We start from the raw sequence: 16,230 nt of genomic DNA, 5'->3' as shown, positions 1-16,230 counted from the left end.
TTTGAACCAAATCTGGACTGTAGGTTAATTGGGTCAGCATAACCACTCACAATTAGTGATATGTTATTGAGCATGTTGCCAAGATAAAGCATCTTAGTAATGGCAATCTAATTTCTGTTAACTCATATGACATCCCCATCACCAAACCCATCCACAGAGACTGTCACACAACCCTTCCCATTATACTGGAAAAATCAGACTCTGTTCTTTTTGAAAACACCGTGTAGCTGGAATTATATTCTATGAAGTTAGCTTCCAAAGTGGGCGATTGTTGTTTTTATTTTGTACAACTATAAAAATAGTACAATAAAAAACTCACAAAAGTTTATTTACAGCATAGCCACACAGCAAAGTGCTGCTTCACAATTACAAAGGCAATAAATATAAATAAATGAGTTTCACAAATTCTTTGTGCAATGACAGACTTCTTTCTCCTACTAGCAATTTGTTATTATCGTGTACAAAATTCTTCACAGTTCTGGGCATAGCATAAATACTAAATGCATTACAACAAACAGCAATCTTATATTAACAAGGAAGATACTTCTTTGAAAATTGTTCTTCCACATTTCCTGTAACACTTTCCAGGAATTAATCACTTTCACCACTATCCATTTCCTCCAAGGAGATTATCACACACAATGGCAATGAAGATATAAATCTGAATACATGTGCTTCTCACACAATGAGCTCATTATATGAGCTAAACAGTTCTCTTCTGTTCACCACTATGGTGATCAAGCCATTCCATCTTCATCTTTCCGGTTATCTAGCCGTTTAAGCTGGAAAAAAGAGAAAAATAGAAATAAGTCTGTGTCATTATAAATATACATATTGAAATCAGAGGCTGAAGCATGTATTGTAGAATGTAGAATTGAAATGTATTGAACTGTGTTGAATTTGGTATGATTCCACTGAAATGTATCTCTATCTGTACATTTCTCCTCCACTTTAACTCTATCTGTGATATATTCTCTACTTATATTATTTCAATGAGTATCTAGGGTATAGACTAAAAGGCACAAACTGTTGCTGTTATTGTCATAGCATACAGGTCTTTGGAAACTAATGTGACACTTGTTTTGTATAAACATAAGTAACTGATTTAAGTTTGGTACCAACACAATCTTTTAGTCATTATGAAGTTTTGTAGGAACTACTGAATGTTCTGACACATTAGATGTCAGCAGTTATTGAATATTTCATATACAATCCCTCAATGAAATACCTAAGTGGGCAGACAGGTCAGTAAATAAATAGTATATGCTCTGAAACTATCAATGTTTGGTGATTCTAATTTGCTTAGTCAGTGTTCAGCATCAGGAATGTGCTGATAAAATGGAATGACTTCAGCCTTTACAATGTGAACATCTGCCAATTTAATGTAGGATACTGAACCTCGTGTTATCACACTACCTTGATGCCAGTGTACAGCTTTCACTGCAATTTTTTTTCTTTTTTCTCTCCTCCTAATGTGTATATTGCTATGCTTATATATGGCCTGATGTCAAACTATATAACACTGTCAGTGTTCAGTGAAGTGTCAAAGTAGTTAAGATACTGAGGTTGTATTTGGGAGTAATAGGGCTCAGGGAGCCATCTGACTATCCAAAGAAAACCTATTTCTTTGCTTTTTTCTACATCTTCTAAACATTGTGATGATCCTCTGAATATTTTATGATTAATTTTTTCACATATAATTACAGAAACTGAGCTAAAATGGCATCAATGTCAGTGACCTTTAGCCTCTAACCACTCTCACCTATCTCACCACATTATTCAACTACTGTACCATTAGAAAGTCTGTGATGAGTACAATGTTCCTAGTGGATTCAGTGTTGGAAACAATTCAGTGACCTGAAACACACAATACTTGTTCATAGTGTCTGGTGTCACCACTAGGCACATTATGTTTTATGTGCACTATCATGTAAGTACATATATATATGTGTGTGTGTGTGTGTGTGTGTGTGTGTGTGTGTGTGTAAATGAGATGCACGGTATTTTTTAGCATTAGGGATGCTTATAATTTCTTGGCTACATTCATTTTAAACTTCAAAGGTGTTTAACAAGGTGTAAGAACCTTAAATATATATATTTTCATAAACTCATCCATGCTGAATTGTTCAGTACAAGATGAGTAACTTGTCATTATGAAAATATCAAAGAAATCTACAACATTAATTAATACATTTTACTTTACTAACAGGTAGAAGTATCTATGAAGACAGGTATTATAATACCTCTTTATCCTGTACCTGAACTGGACTGTATTCCATGTTGACATCAGCTGATGGTGCAGCAAAAGCATTCTTGTATAACAGAGCAGCAGCAATACCACCTAGGATTGGTCCTAGCCAGTATACCTGTGCAATTAGTGATTCATCGTTAGCATGTGTTACATTGTGGGACATATCAGAATATTAACTGTGGGAGCAGGTCATATAACTGAAGTGATACTGCACACAGTAAAACATTATTTCAATGAGTATCTAGGGTATAGACACTCACAGAGATCAGACAGAGGTTAACTTGGTTAAATCAGAAAGACTGGCCTGTCAACAGATGAAGTATGATAATGTAGTGAAGAATGAAGAGAGTATCTATTTATGTTGTTTTTTTAAATATCAACTGAACACATAAATTATAGTTCCTTCTTGTCACAGGCTTCTTCTATTGTCTTTTTCTCTTTATTGAATCATCTCACAAGAAAGGAAAAGGCAAGAACATAAAAAGTTAGTAATTCTATTTTGAAGATAGGAGATCATGAAGAAGAGCAACCTGATGTAAACTAACAAGAAACTTTCTCAAAATTGCAGGGAGACTCAGAAGTTGGGAACAAGTAATATATTTAGGATTCTCATGAATGAAATAAAGAATAGATAAGATGATGGTCCATAAGTTATACGTGCAAGTATGTAACAGTCAATATTACAAACAGAACATACTGAGTGCTGTTGTACGTTATTGCATATTTTAAACTTGAAGTGAAGTGGTCTATATTCTTCATTTGTTAGCTTATTTTGCTAGTTATGCTGATGGTTGACAGATAAATTGCAGCAAACACTATATTAGAAGATAACTAACCCAGTGATTCTCCCATTCATTGGCAATGACAGCCGATCCAAGTGTCCTTGCAGGGTTCATACTTGATCCAGTATAATCAACCTAGAAAAATGAAAATTGTTCAGAACATGCTACACATAGTCTTAAAATAATGAAATTCTTTCTACACAAGTTACTTGTATCATACGTGTAAATTTATGTATTGTGCATATCTCAAAAGAATACTTTATAAAAATAGAAATGGTATTTTTATTAGCTTGCAACTTTTATGAAGAATTGCAACAAATTCTTTCACAAGTTCAGCAGATGCAATTATAGTAACAGCTTCCATAAATGTGTACATTTTATCTACTGCTATTCAGATTTTATTGATAATTTTTGATTTAATATGAGCAAATTAAGTACAAAAAACATGCTCTGAACACCTGCAAGTCTTTTTGTATTACATCAGTTTCTAAACCATAGAAATGTATGTTCACAGCAGTGAAACATACTCCCAGGAAAATGTTGCCTATAGGCAGTAACATCCAAAACAGTTTTTGCTTTTAATTGAGAACCTGCAGATTTTACAAAAACTTCACTTACCTTCATGTTATATGTTCAGTCTTTGTATTACTGGTACCACTTCAAAAAACTACACAATACAGTAGCCAAAGGTACCATAATTAAATTGTTAAAGAAAAATGTTAATGTGTATTCAAGTATTATTCATAAATTGACATATAAGTGCAGAGAAATACTTACTGCAGCCAGATGTCCCATTGCAATTGTCAATCCAATAACCAGTGGAGCAAAACCCTTACTTTCTGGTTTGTTGACATCACAGACACCAAATACAACCAGGACCAGGACAAAGCCTAAGAAAAATTCAACACCAAAGCCTTGCACAGGTGTCACACTTTCTGCCACATTTGTCAGACCAAGTGAACCAGCCTTTTCTGGAGGAGTAAGAGCCTGAAACAAAAGTTGATTAGGATGGTTAGATTTATTGAAAGAGTTACATACAGTTCTGAAACAATCAAAGAGTACATTAAAATACATGAACCATCTTTCATTCGTGAATGAAACTGAGACACAGCCTATAAACATATTTAAAGTCAAATATGCATATGTTTCACTCATTTTTCTTACACATGGAATTAAGATTCAAAATGAGGACTGTTATTATAGCTAACTAACAGAAAGTTCCTATGTCTCACTGTAGTTCAATTGAAGTCGTTAGTTAAAACTTAAAAAGCACAAAAATAAATCCAGGTTAAATCTTTATGAAAATGGACTATTTGTAAACTGTAAATACACATGGATTGAAACTCTTTATGGAAAGTGATAAATAAGATGAAAAATGGGATTTTTATTGATAAATCAGTGGAATTGTTATCTAAAGTCTGCAAATGTAGAGTATATAGACTTAATTAAAATTAATAATACTGTAAGAAGGATGAAGTACAAAGTGTTTGTTACTGCTCACTGATATTTGTAACAGATTGAATATGTGAGGGGTGAAAGTTTACTACCACATGTTGAACTCTGCTCTACTTGGTCAATACAGAGTATCACATTTCCCATGTGCTGCCACAACTGCTTGTTTGATTAATTAAAAACCACTCCAGCTGCTGTATAGCCTCTACATTAGGTCATTTTCAAGTGCTTCTTTACAGTAAAGTTTTCATAACCACTTGAAAATTGCCTAATACAAAGCCTGAAACTAGTATTGGACTAAATAATGTTCTACACACTAAACAGAGCACCTTTTCATTAATCATTACAGAGTGCCACATTGATGGAACCATAATTAACCTACGTTACCTAAATATCATGAATCATGGAGAGAAAGGACACTAAAGTGTTAAATATAAGAGATAGATAAATATTTTGAGATTAAGCATCCTTATGAATAATTTTAAAATTTTTAACTGGCAAGTGAATGAACAGAACTAAGAGGATGCAGTGTGTTTCATAATATATAAACCATAACATCCATAAAATTCAGGAGTAAATTATTTATAATTTGTGGAGTAACATAATAAAAAAATGACACTGGATATTTTAAATGTGTGTTATCAAAACTTACCTTCAAGATTGCACTTCCTGTGATGGATCCTACACACTGAGCTATTATATACAACAGCCCCTTAAGTATTGTGATATTTCCTGTTACAAGCATGCCAGCAGTAACTGCCGGGTTTACATGTGCTCCACTCACATGCCCCACAATCTGTAAAATAAGGTATTGCAGAACTCAGATTAATTCCAAAAATGTACGTCCTTCCTTCACATTAAGAAAATATTTCTTGGATGGTATGAAACAAAGAGATGCAAGTTTCTGTCAGTGCTTTAGGATCACATAAAATTTATCAAATAACTAGGTATGAATAACTGATACTGTATTGTATCTTGCTGCATCAAAGTATAATTACAACATACAGTGACGTATGTAATATCTGTAACACATCCATAATATTACCTGCACAATTGCCATGATGACCAGACCAAATGTAAGTGCAATGAGAACCTGGCTGGATTTAGCACCTGGTACATTACCAGCATATACACAACTTCCACAACCAAAGAAGTTCAGCAGCAAGGTACCAATAAATTCTGCTAGCAGACATTTCCAGATTCCATTTTTATCAGTTATGTCAGCAATTCCAAGCCTTTCCTTGAATCCTCCAGCCATTTTGAGCAGTAATCTGAAACAGCATAACTTAAATATTAGCGTTAAAGCACTTGGGATCTATAACTTGCATATACAGGCTTTGTATCAAAAAATTTGTAATTTAAAAATGTGCTTTCATGAAAATTGACAACTGTAATTCAGTTATCATTCATTGCAGTTACACTTACACTATTATAAAAACAGGCCTGTCCTATGTAAATATATAAGTTATAATGGAAAATTAGCATGGCTTTCAATTATTAAGAAATTTTAAGTGCAAGGGCAGCAGCGTATGAGTAACATGGAAAGTGTTAATCAGTGTTATTGGCTGCAATACCAAAAAATCTTAGGTATAATTCTATTTTCAGTATGATTTTTCACCTTCATTCAACATCATACAGGATTCCATCAGTAGAAATTTGAACTAGCATTTGGGAAGGACCATAGTCAGATTCCAGTTTAGTCATCCTTATTCAGTTTTTTCTTTGTTAGAGTCCCAATGTGACTCCTTCAACAATCCAACTGTAAACACTACATTTAGCTCCCTTCATTAAAAGCTTTCCTGTTTTACATACAGTATGCTGCCAGTGAAATGCCACCCTCTGTTAATATGTGCCCGGTAGTCTGAGGTAAGCTTAAACTAGGAAGATCCTCTTCATATTTTTCGGTAGCTAAAAAAGTTTATTTTAGTGGCACAATCGCATACAGTGTCTATACAGGCCTATTGGTAATGCTTATGTTTCGAAGTGGCCACATCGCTATTCGCCTCGCTAAAAAAGAAAAAAAGTCTGTTAAATATTGAAGCCCTTTGAAGTTGCTCTAAGAAATTGCTTAAACTCTTGTCATTTTTATAAGCTTCATTATTAAACGATTACGTAATGTTTATTGCGATCACAAGATTAAGTTACATTTCGGATAACAATGTAGTTATTCATATTTGGCTGATGGATTTATTGACACTCCAGTCAACTTTAATTATGCCCCTACTCGCTCTCTAGGCAGTTTTGTCATATTAGAGAACAGCGGCCTTATGAAATTTGTTTTGCGGTACAGGTACCCATATTACGATACCATTCGTAAAATATCATTTTTCAGAGAAGTGCCACTCTACCGTCGCACACTTGTGTGTATTTACACATCTATAATCGTGTGTGTTGTTTTTAGAAATGATTCGTTTCAAAACTTAATGCAATATAAAGGTCGTTTGCAAAGTGGTTTCTTTTTGAATGTTACTTTCACGGGTGACCGCAGCTGAACACCCGTATGCCACTAGCCCCTATCTTTGTAACGGATATTGTGTGGGGTACGGGCCTCGCTGGTAGCTAGTTTAGCGGAGCATAAACAAGTCAGAAACCGCTGTCAAGCGCAGCTGCACTTTCGTGGCGGTTCCGGTCTCGCACACGCAAAACACCGGACAAAGAGTACATTTTTCCGCTGGGAAGAAGAGGGACTTTCAGGTTCGTCTTCGGCGTGCGAACCACAATGAAGCAATAATGAGACCAAATATTCCTTCTTGTTTTTGTATGCGGTCGTGACACATTACAGTGAAGACTTTAATTATTCTTTTGTAACTTTTGGAAAAACACGAACAGATTGTAAATGTTTCATACTTTTTTACGACCATTAAGTTCATATGTAACCGCGTTTGACAACAAATATCCGTAATATACCAGATAATGACAGAATTACAACCTCAAAATTAATCTGGATTAATCTGGCAGGTGGGAGATATACATATGACTTCTGCAACAACTACTCAACAGTAATGTGCTCCTAAAATAGCGAAAAATCTGTTCTAATTCATTTTATGTACTCACAGGAGCAGGACGTATACGGCATAAAATACCACTAAAGAATCTTCCACAGATACTTGAAAATGGCCTAAGAGCTAAATTGTACATCCTTACATGAAATAAAGAGAATGGCAGCTGAAGGTATCAAGAAATCTTTCTGCAAATCGTAGCCGATAAATATTCCATGTTATTACTAAATGAGTATTTTCACTTGCGTAAAGAATAGCATGGCAAATAGAGGATGGGCAGCACGAATGAGATGGCAGAGGATTAAAATCTTTCTGACGACACACATAGATCCGTCACATCTCACATCAATTAACGATTTGATATATTCTGGGTACTGATATGCGTGTCAGTCATACTTTCGTTTCCGCGAATTTTTTTTCGCACGTAGGGTACTAAATTTTGTGCCCTGCTACTAAGCTGCTTTATGGCCCAATTTACTACCTCTATAATTAAAACCATCGTTTCTTGGCTAGTAGCACACATTTTTATGCATCTTCTTTCACGTTCAAGTTGTTAATGAAAAGTGAATGGAAGGACGAATGAGTGAGGGCTCAGGAAATCCGGCTTTCATTTGCAAGGGAACAGTGCTGGAATTTGTCTCTAACGATTTAACTAAACTATAGTGAATGTAAATACGAATGGATGGGTGGGTATTTGAACTCCGTTCATCCCGAACATGTGTACAGTGTTTCAACCACAGTTCCATCTCAAGCAGTGTGAAAAGTCAGATATCCTATGAAAGAGTCATAGGGCATACCAATTTTAATCGTACACGAGTTTGGTCACACCCTCTGGCCTGGGCACATTAATTGTTGTGATTTGTTCCTTCCTTTGTTTCTCTGTATTATATCAATGTGTGAAACTAACTGAGAAATTTCTCAGGAAAGTGGAAAGGCTTTCATGATCCTGCAAAGCGAACTCAATACTGCACATTAATAGGGAACGTATGAACGTAATCAGTACCAAACTGTACAGCTGCAATTGCCAGAGTCTTATTGCACTTTCGCATAACGGCGAACCAACAACATCCCATATTTCCGTCTCAACTCTCTACCACTTTGTTATTCTGATCCTGCTATAAATGAGTTAACTGTAAATAACAGATGTGCATTCGACCAGTCAGTTGTGGGCAGGCAAAGTTGTTACCCAATGGACGTGCGGCCGTATACGTTATTGTGTCACAAATGGCAATGGAGCAACGAAATGAACATCTCTAAATCATGAGTTCAAGATATTCTCCAAAATGTTCTGAAGAAGATAAAAGTGTGTGCAGTGTTTGGCCCACACACCTTGACTCCCGAATAAAAGCAACAATGTAACTTGATTGAAACGGAAAATTCGGACATTCCTTTCTGGGAAAAATCGTCGCAATTGACGAGACTAGCTATTATCAATACGACTCTACAACAAAAGATACTGTAGAATGGGCCTTTGATGATTCGCCAAGACCGACAAAGCAGTAGATAGGCGTAAAAATTAAATGTCCATAGGTGTAGAAAACATATTGCACCAATAATTTGATGAAGCAGGATTTTTTGTCACTGATAGTGTCTTAAATCTGTTATTCACAGGCCTTTCTATATTCTAGCCAGCAGAAAGCTGACGTTCCTGCTCTAAATGAACTATTTAGAGCAAGTTAGAAGCAAGAATCATCTGTGGAATCTCATAAGCACCATCGCAGTATAGATCTGTTAAGAAACTGTGTAAGCAACTGCAGTTTGAAACAAATAGATCGCTTCTGTGTATACGAAATGCATCACAGAACTGCTCGTCCTTGTACGGCAAGTTACAGGTACAAGCAAAGAAATCACTCGTCCCAGATACCTCGTTTCTTTTATAGATGTTCAGCTTGAACGCGTCAGTAACAAAAGATAATAGACTTTAGAATGAACATTTCACAGGGAAGTGGAGAGTACGCTACAATGACAAATGGAAATGGCGTGCCGAATCGGAACTCGAGCCTCGAGCTTAGGTTTTTGCAAGCAACGCTCTTCCGAACTAAGCGAACACTACAGCCATATCCAAAGCTGCGGTGGTTAACACAGAACTCGCAGTCGGGAGAACGACAATTCAAATCCCCGTCCACATTTAGATTTCACATGATTTCCCTAGAGCACTCCACGCAAATGCTGGGATGGTTCATTTGGCAAATTTCGTCCCCTATGCTTTCGTAATGCGAGCTTATGCTCCGTGTCTAATAACCGCGTTGCCAACGGGACAATAAACTCTAATCTTCCTTCCAAAGCTGATGACTGCCCGTATAAACTACACACGGTCCTCACAGTTGTGCTTCGGTAGCTCAGATGGTAGAGCACTTGCCCGCGAAAGGTAAAGGTCCCGAGTTCGAGTCTCGGTCGGGCACACAGTTTTAATCTGCCAGGAAGTTTCATATCAGCGCACACTCCGCTGCAGAGTGAAAACCTCATTCTGGAAACATCCCCCAGGCTGTGGCTAAGCCATGTCTTCGCAGTATCCTTTCTTTCAGGAGTGCTAGTTCTGCAAAGTTCGCAGGAGAGCTTCTGTAAAGTTTGGAAGGTAGGAGACGAGATACTGGCAGAAGTAAAGCTGTGAGAACCGGGCGTGAGTCGTGCTTCGGTGGCTCAGATGGTAGAGCACTTGCCCGCGAAAGGCAAAGGTCCCGAGTTCGAGTCTCGGTCGGGCACACAGTTTTAATCTGCCAGGAAGTTTTACACAGTTGTTCTCTAGCAAGCCTTGCTGGTCTAACAAGAGAACTTCTGTAAGATTGGAAAGAGTAAGAGAAATGTATAATATGGCTAGGTGTCAAAATAGGGTAGCATCAAATTACAAATCCGAAGGTCGGGGGGGGGGGGGGGGGAGGTTCTGTTTTCAGTCCGTCTTGGGACTTCTTCTACTTCTCATCTTTTTTTAACCTCTGACAATGATTTATGTACGTGGAAAATGCCGAACTGCACCGTGGTCTGGAGTCTAGGTGAATCTGTATGTCTCCATATGGCACACAAGTTAGAAGTGCAAAGGTCGAAGGAAAGTGAGGGCAAACCACCTCCAATTTGGGCATGGCCAGTAAAGCACTACAGCGTTTAAAGAAACCTGCCGACTGAGGACAGCTGTGCTCTGGACGCTATAGATAAAGACGGACAGAAACTTCGAGTTTGTCCCTGTCACTGACTTGAATGCTTCAGTTGCTACGACCTGAGCCCGCGAAAGTTGAAGGTCTAGGTTCACGCCTTGTCCAGGTACTCAGCTGTAATCTCTGTGAATACTTCAAGAGCAATATTTGCTGTTTCTTTCTCGACTTTCTTCACGTCTAACGTTACAGGGTAACAGGCGATGACTCCAGTAATTTCGTGAATGAAGCCATAAAAAGGATTTGCAACGTGCTCTGTAACAGCGCAAAAAGTAGAGCTTTGCTTCGCCTACGTTTTCGACACGGAAATAATCCAATGTTGTCAGTTAGGATACAAATAATGAGAAGCTAGGCACTCGAGGAAAGCGAGCTGCTGTGCTGTAACGTTGTCCCCGAAATTGCATACACTGGGAGCGACTGCGGGTGTTTGTTTCCGGAAGCAGGCGCGGTCATGAGCAACCTCCATTCCACTGTTTGAGGTCAGTGGCACGGGCGGCAGACCCTTCAGGTAGCTCGTTTGGCCGTTTCCCTGACTGATCTTTATTGGCGGTCGCTCGCCAAGCTATAAATGAGAAAGCGACCGTTCACCTCAACCGGCTAACCTCATTATACGAATAAGTATGGCCGCGCGGGCGTTGCTTTCACGTTGCATCCATTCTGCAGCGCGCCATCTGGGAGAAGACGTTTCGCTTTGCACACAACCCAACCAGTATGTGTGTCCTACATTTATTAATCCAAATCGCGACTGCTTCAGAGTTCTAAATAATAGCGAAAAAACATGTAAATATCTATCAGCGAAAAGGTGACCAAATACGTGTAACGTCCTCTCCACCTCCAGCCAGTCAATAGAATTAAGTGTCTGGTAATGAAGACAGCGCTGTGAGGAGGGGAAAATGGAGCTCTTCGTTTACTCACTGCAGACGAAGAACTGGATTTTCTGTTTAGCCTTTTAACATCGGTATTGCTATACTTTAGAGGAATGAATAAGAAGAATATGGAAAACCATCGCCTTTGGAATACTGCACGGCTCTAGGTGCTTCAGTCCGGAACCGCGCTGCTGCTACTGTCGCAGGTTCGAATCCTGCCTCGGGCATGGATGTGTGTGATGTCCTTAGGTTAGGTAGGTTTAAGTAGTTCTAAGTCTAGGGAACTGATGACCTCAGATGTTAAGTCCCATAGGGCTTAGAGCCATTTGAACTAATACTGCACGTCAGCATACATCGTGTTTGGTCGATGATTGGTAGAATCTTTTCTTTCCTTCGTATACACACATCAGGAAATTCCACGGTGATACGTGTAGCAAATACCGAACATTTGATGAAACATACAGCAAGGTAATGTAAGATGTTCGAAATCCCTCTCAAAAGCAGTACGCTATATGGAATGAGTCAAGGCCTCTGATACGTACTACAGACGCGTTAGACCTATGAAACCTGTTTCTTTGTCCAGAAATCGGACTTTTCGAATGCGCGCTTGGAGCTACGCCCCACTATCTGAAATGGTTCCTGCTAGGTTAGATGCGCAGTACATATGTGATACCTTAAAGACTAATGCTTCAGCATTCTATCATGAAGTAGATACCTCTCACTTCTTGGTGGTGGAAAATTCTTCATCAACAGAGTTTTGTCTGCTATGGAAAGGTGGTGGTACGCAGCTCATGAGCAGCAGACTGTGAGCAAACGACTGATGGAAAAACGAATTTACTTTGCATTATTTCATGTAGTGTTACACTGCTGTTGGCAACGTTTCTAACGGTTAGAAACTCTGAAGTGTGGTATCCGCCTTGGTGCTATTCGAGAAAAATAAACTGTGACGGCACTGGGGGCATCCTATCCTTTAATTTCCACTAGTGCACGCCTCCTCCCCCCCCCCCCCCCCCTCAAAAAAAAAAAAGAACCATTACACTGCCCAAGCCCTCATCATGATCATCCACACGATGCCGAAATATATATTTGACTCACAGTGTTGGAGAAGGAAAATTAAAATTTTATCTCCCTTCGATGACAAGGTGATTATAAACGTAACGCAATATCGGACAAATGTGGGAAAATCAGTGCGATGCCTCGTTTCAAAGCACCTGGCAGTCTCGGTGAAGCTATTTATGGAAACCACATGGATAGCTGAACGGGGATTTTAACTCTGTTCCTCCCAATGCTAGACAGTGCCTTAACTACTGCGCCTTCACACTTACAACTCCATTTTAGCACGGAGAGGAACACTAAGCTATTACTTCAATACGCTCCATCAGTATCCACGGAAACTGATCACTTTTTTCGGGAACGTAGGCGAATTTAGTACGACTGAGATTTATTTATTTATTTCGAACCAAATGTAAGCTTTAGCAGGGAAAACCGTCCCATTATCCATCGAGCCACAGACAACTTCGTAGGAGATGACAACGTTAGGTGATACAATGAAATGAAGTAACTAACGAATTCATTCTCGAAGTACCTATGCGGATAGTTTAGGTAAGCTATTCAGATTAGCTGTCCTGAATGCTGTTATATTAAATATACGCAGGTATTCATACTCATATATCTCCGACGGCTTAAAACCACTGATTTCTACGTTTCAGTAACCATCTTTAAACCACCTATTCTAAAATGTACAGCTTCTTTCATGTCGATGAGGATCAAGTTCACATTTTTATATTATCGTGCTTATACTTGTATTTAATACCAACCCGAAAATAAACTAATCATCGTTTTATGAATCGAGTAAAATCGCGGTGAAGTGTAAACAGAATATAAGAAAGAATTGGTGTGCCATCGTACTCGAATCAAGAATACTTCATCTGACACTTGTGTTTAGCTTCTTCACCAGAACAGAAATACAACTAACACTCGGTTGGCAGTCGTTCGTTGGTAGAGAGAAAGTTCAACTTCTGTAGATAGTTTCAAGCGCAGTTTCCACACTCGAATTTGTAGTTTATCATTGGTGTGTGTGTGGAAATTTTGTATTTACCAGAATTACATCACTCCCAATCTGATGTGACTCAATAGTAGTGGAAACTACTATAAAAATCTTTGACGTTTCAAATGATTGATTCAGTGACATCTTGAGCTTTCGGCTTTGGAATTAATCTGTCTTAATGTATCATTATCTAGTGAGAAATAGTCCCTTAAAATCATGTATGATCCACAAGAATTATATCACAAATACCATGTCGTTTCATTTAGAGCCATACCTCATTTCTATTATTTACGGCTCTGAAGTACCTTACAGAAAATGCAAATGTTTAATGTGTTTATGATACGCATACTGTGTAAATATAAGGCAGTGTGAAACAATAACGGTCCATTACTTGTTTCCGTTTCCATCTCTTTCACTGATTTACTTCAACAAGAACTCTGTTCGCTGTTTGTAGTGTTAAAGTAATGTGAGCTGTTTGGTTGACTGTGCATTGTGCTGGTCTGTATGAATATGTATATGTTATGGAATTGGTCGCTCATCGTGCTATTGAGCTCCATAATTGAAGCAATAAAGTCGAACACAGTAATATTTGTTTAGCTGACTATGGAAAATCGCTGAAAATCCATACCAAATTAGGCGGGTTAGTACGCCATTACGTAGTGTCAAATGACGTCTTGCATCCATCTTCGGTATGAAAAAAATGATATCTTTGGGCAATTCAGTGGCAGCCTTTCTACCTCGCATGTAGTTATCACAGGTTGTGTTTTGACAATTGGGGACCGGAGCTTCCCTTTCAAGTTTTCACCAAGTAATGTAGCCCGAGTTTTATTTTCATGTGCTGTCCGTCCCTTTCAAAACACAGCACACTATTTTTTCCAGTTGCTCAACACTATCATATAATATTCTAAAAAGTATTCACCGTTTATTATTGAAAGAGCGCAGATAAGGAACTGATTGAACCAGAGGTCCATGGTGCCGTGAATGTTGTTACCGCGTCGTATTCACGCGTGGAAGCTTGTGTTTTGTAAAAAGAATATTACGTGACTTCCTGATTAGGGTGCTTCAGTGAGTGACGGATGTCTTGACTCTTTTCTTTGGCTTCACCAGCAGAGTCACTCAACAAACAAGGAAAGTGTTCGATACAATATCTATATTTGTGTCACACCGTGCAGCATGTTAGCAGAAGACGGTACTGTAGTTTAATTACAATTTTTAATCTGGTTGTGTTTCTTAGTTTCCGTGTTTTGATGGTTACGTCCTGACGATGGCTCATCTTTGCTATGTTCCTGTTGCAGTTTCTTCTCAAACGTGAAACGTTAACTAGCGGAGCACAATTTGATGCAGCGTTTTTGGCACAATTCAGATACGAAAAGAATTTTTTCATTTCATTTGTTAACATTAGCACATATCGAAAGTGTACGTGTGTGCGATGCTCATAAATTAAATACGCCATTTAATGTTTACATAGGACAACTTAATTTTCCTGCCTCTTTAGCCGTGTTAAATGAAACAATGACATAACATAATGTTCGCATGTTCTTGGCTCATTCTGTATGCTGTTAGCTACGTGACATGCCATGTTGTGTGGCGGCTGCGAACGTGGGTAACGTTGGCCACACAGTTATATCTCTGTGGGAGTGTCGTTTTCAGGTGTGCTTTATAAGCAGTACATCCTGTACAGTTTCAGACAGAACGTGAATAGAAGACTTTAAAAGACAGTATTTGTGTTCAGATTTATCTGTAAAAGCAAAACGGTCTCGAGATGTTTTCCACTGTTATTACATTACATCAGCGAAGTATGGAGAAGTCAGTGGGAAGAATCGTCAGTGTTCAACGGTCATCTGGCTGAAAAGTCTTCCATGCGAGTTCCAGGTTTCACACTCCCCAGACGCCAGTGGACAACTATCAACCGCATCCGAACAGGACAAGGGAACTGCGGATATCTAAAGCAATAATGGGGCTGGGCAACATCTCCAGATTGTATCTGTGGAGCTGCCCCGCAAATAATAAATGACATTGTTGGTGAATGCCCGAAACGAGCCTTCGGGGGATCAATAAATGACAACCACCGTGCATCACCTTGAAGGGCTCAACTGGATCAACAGATTGGACTTGGAAATCTAAGAACTTGTGTCGTGTGTACATAATTTAGCTCAATACTTTGGACATTTGATTCTGTGCCTGTATTTTGCTTGTCATTTCTTACACTGTAAACTCTTAAAATTATGTAATTTGATACAAACTCTGTATCATCATGCTGTAAATGAATAAATACACAGCTGAAGATCTCGTAGGAGACGCCACACAGCTTCGCAGTGGCCAGTGTGTTGATATGTCGGGAGCCAAGCAGTGGGATTGGCGCTTGGCAACATGTTCCCCTGTGAGTGTGTCTTCCCTGGCGCTTGTAGTGCTGCGTATTTGAGAGGCCACTAGCGCGGCGGGCAGCAGTGGACGCCAGCTGGCGTGCTTCGCAGAGCGCTGTACGCTAGAGCAGCCGTGCCAATGTACTCCTGTTGACGTGCCCATGCCTGGGGTCGTTATACAAACAGCATCTGCTTTCATCGCAAGCATTAAGTGGCTCGCCACGATATCTTGTTCTAGAAAGATATTCCGTTGGCCGTTCTAAGAATGCCATCTGGCCGTTTGTCCGCAATCATCTAGATTAGGGTGTCCATTCGTCCCGTTTT

At 38.8% G+C, this 16,230-nt stretch overlaps 1 protein-coding gene across 2 annotated transcripts in view; it reads right to left on the bottom strand.

Annotated features, from left to right (window-relative positions):
• Positions 1-307: 307 nt before the first annotated feature.
• LOC126470652 (aquaporin AQPAe.a) overlaps positions 308-16,230 on the bottom strand; it is a 28,854-nt gene continuing 12,931 nt past the window's right edge. Inside the window, exons 2-7 of one of the 2 annotated variants that reach the window (XM_050098633.1) lie at positions 5,531-5,756; positions 5,138-5,281; positions 3,811-4,020; positions 3,088-3,168; positions 2,244-2,366; positions 308-782 (exon numbers count right to left, since the gene is read on the bottom strand). In XM_050098633.1, the coding sequence (XP_049954590.1) occupies positions 738-782; positions 2,244-2,366; positions 3,088-3,168; positions 3,811-4,020; positions 5,138-5,281; positions 5,531-5,743 (816 nt within the window). In that variant the 5' untranslated portion in view covers positions 5,744-5,756 and the 3' untranslated portion in view covers positions 308-737. The remainder of the gene's footprint in view (positions 783-2,243; positions 2,367-3,087; positions 3,169-3,810; positions 4,021-5,137; positions 5,282-5,530; positions 5,757-16,230) is intronic. The other variant, XM_050098634.1, reaches the window with a different exon arrangement.

This window comes from Schistocerca serialis, chromosome 3, assembly GCF_023864345.2.
Source record: "Schistocerca serialis cubense isolate TAMUIC-IGC-003099 chromosome 3, iqSchSeri2.2, whole genome shotgun sequence".
Lineage (NCBI taxonomy): Eukaryota > Metazoa > Arthropoda > Insecta > Orthoptera > Acrididae > Schistocerca > Schistocerca serialis.
The sequence above is the reverse complement of the archived record's forward strand: the minus strand, read 5'-3'. Positions and strand labels throughout refer to the sequence as shown.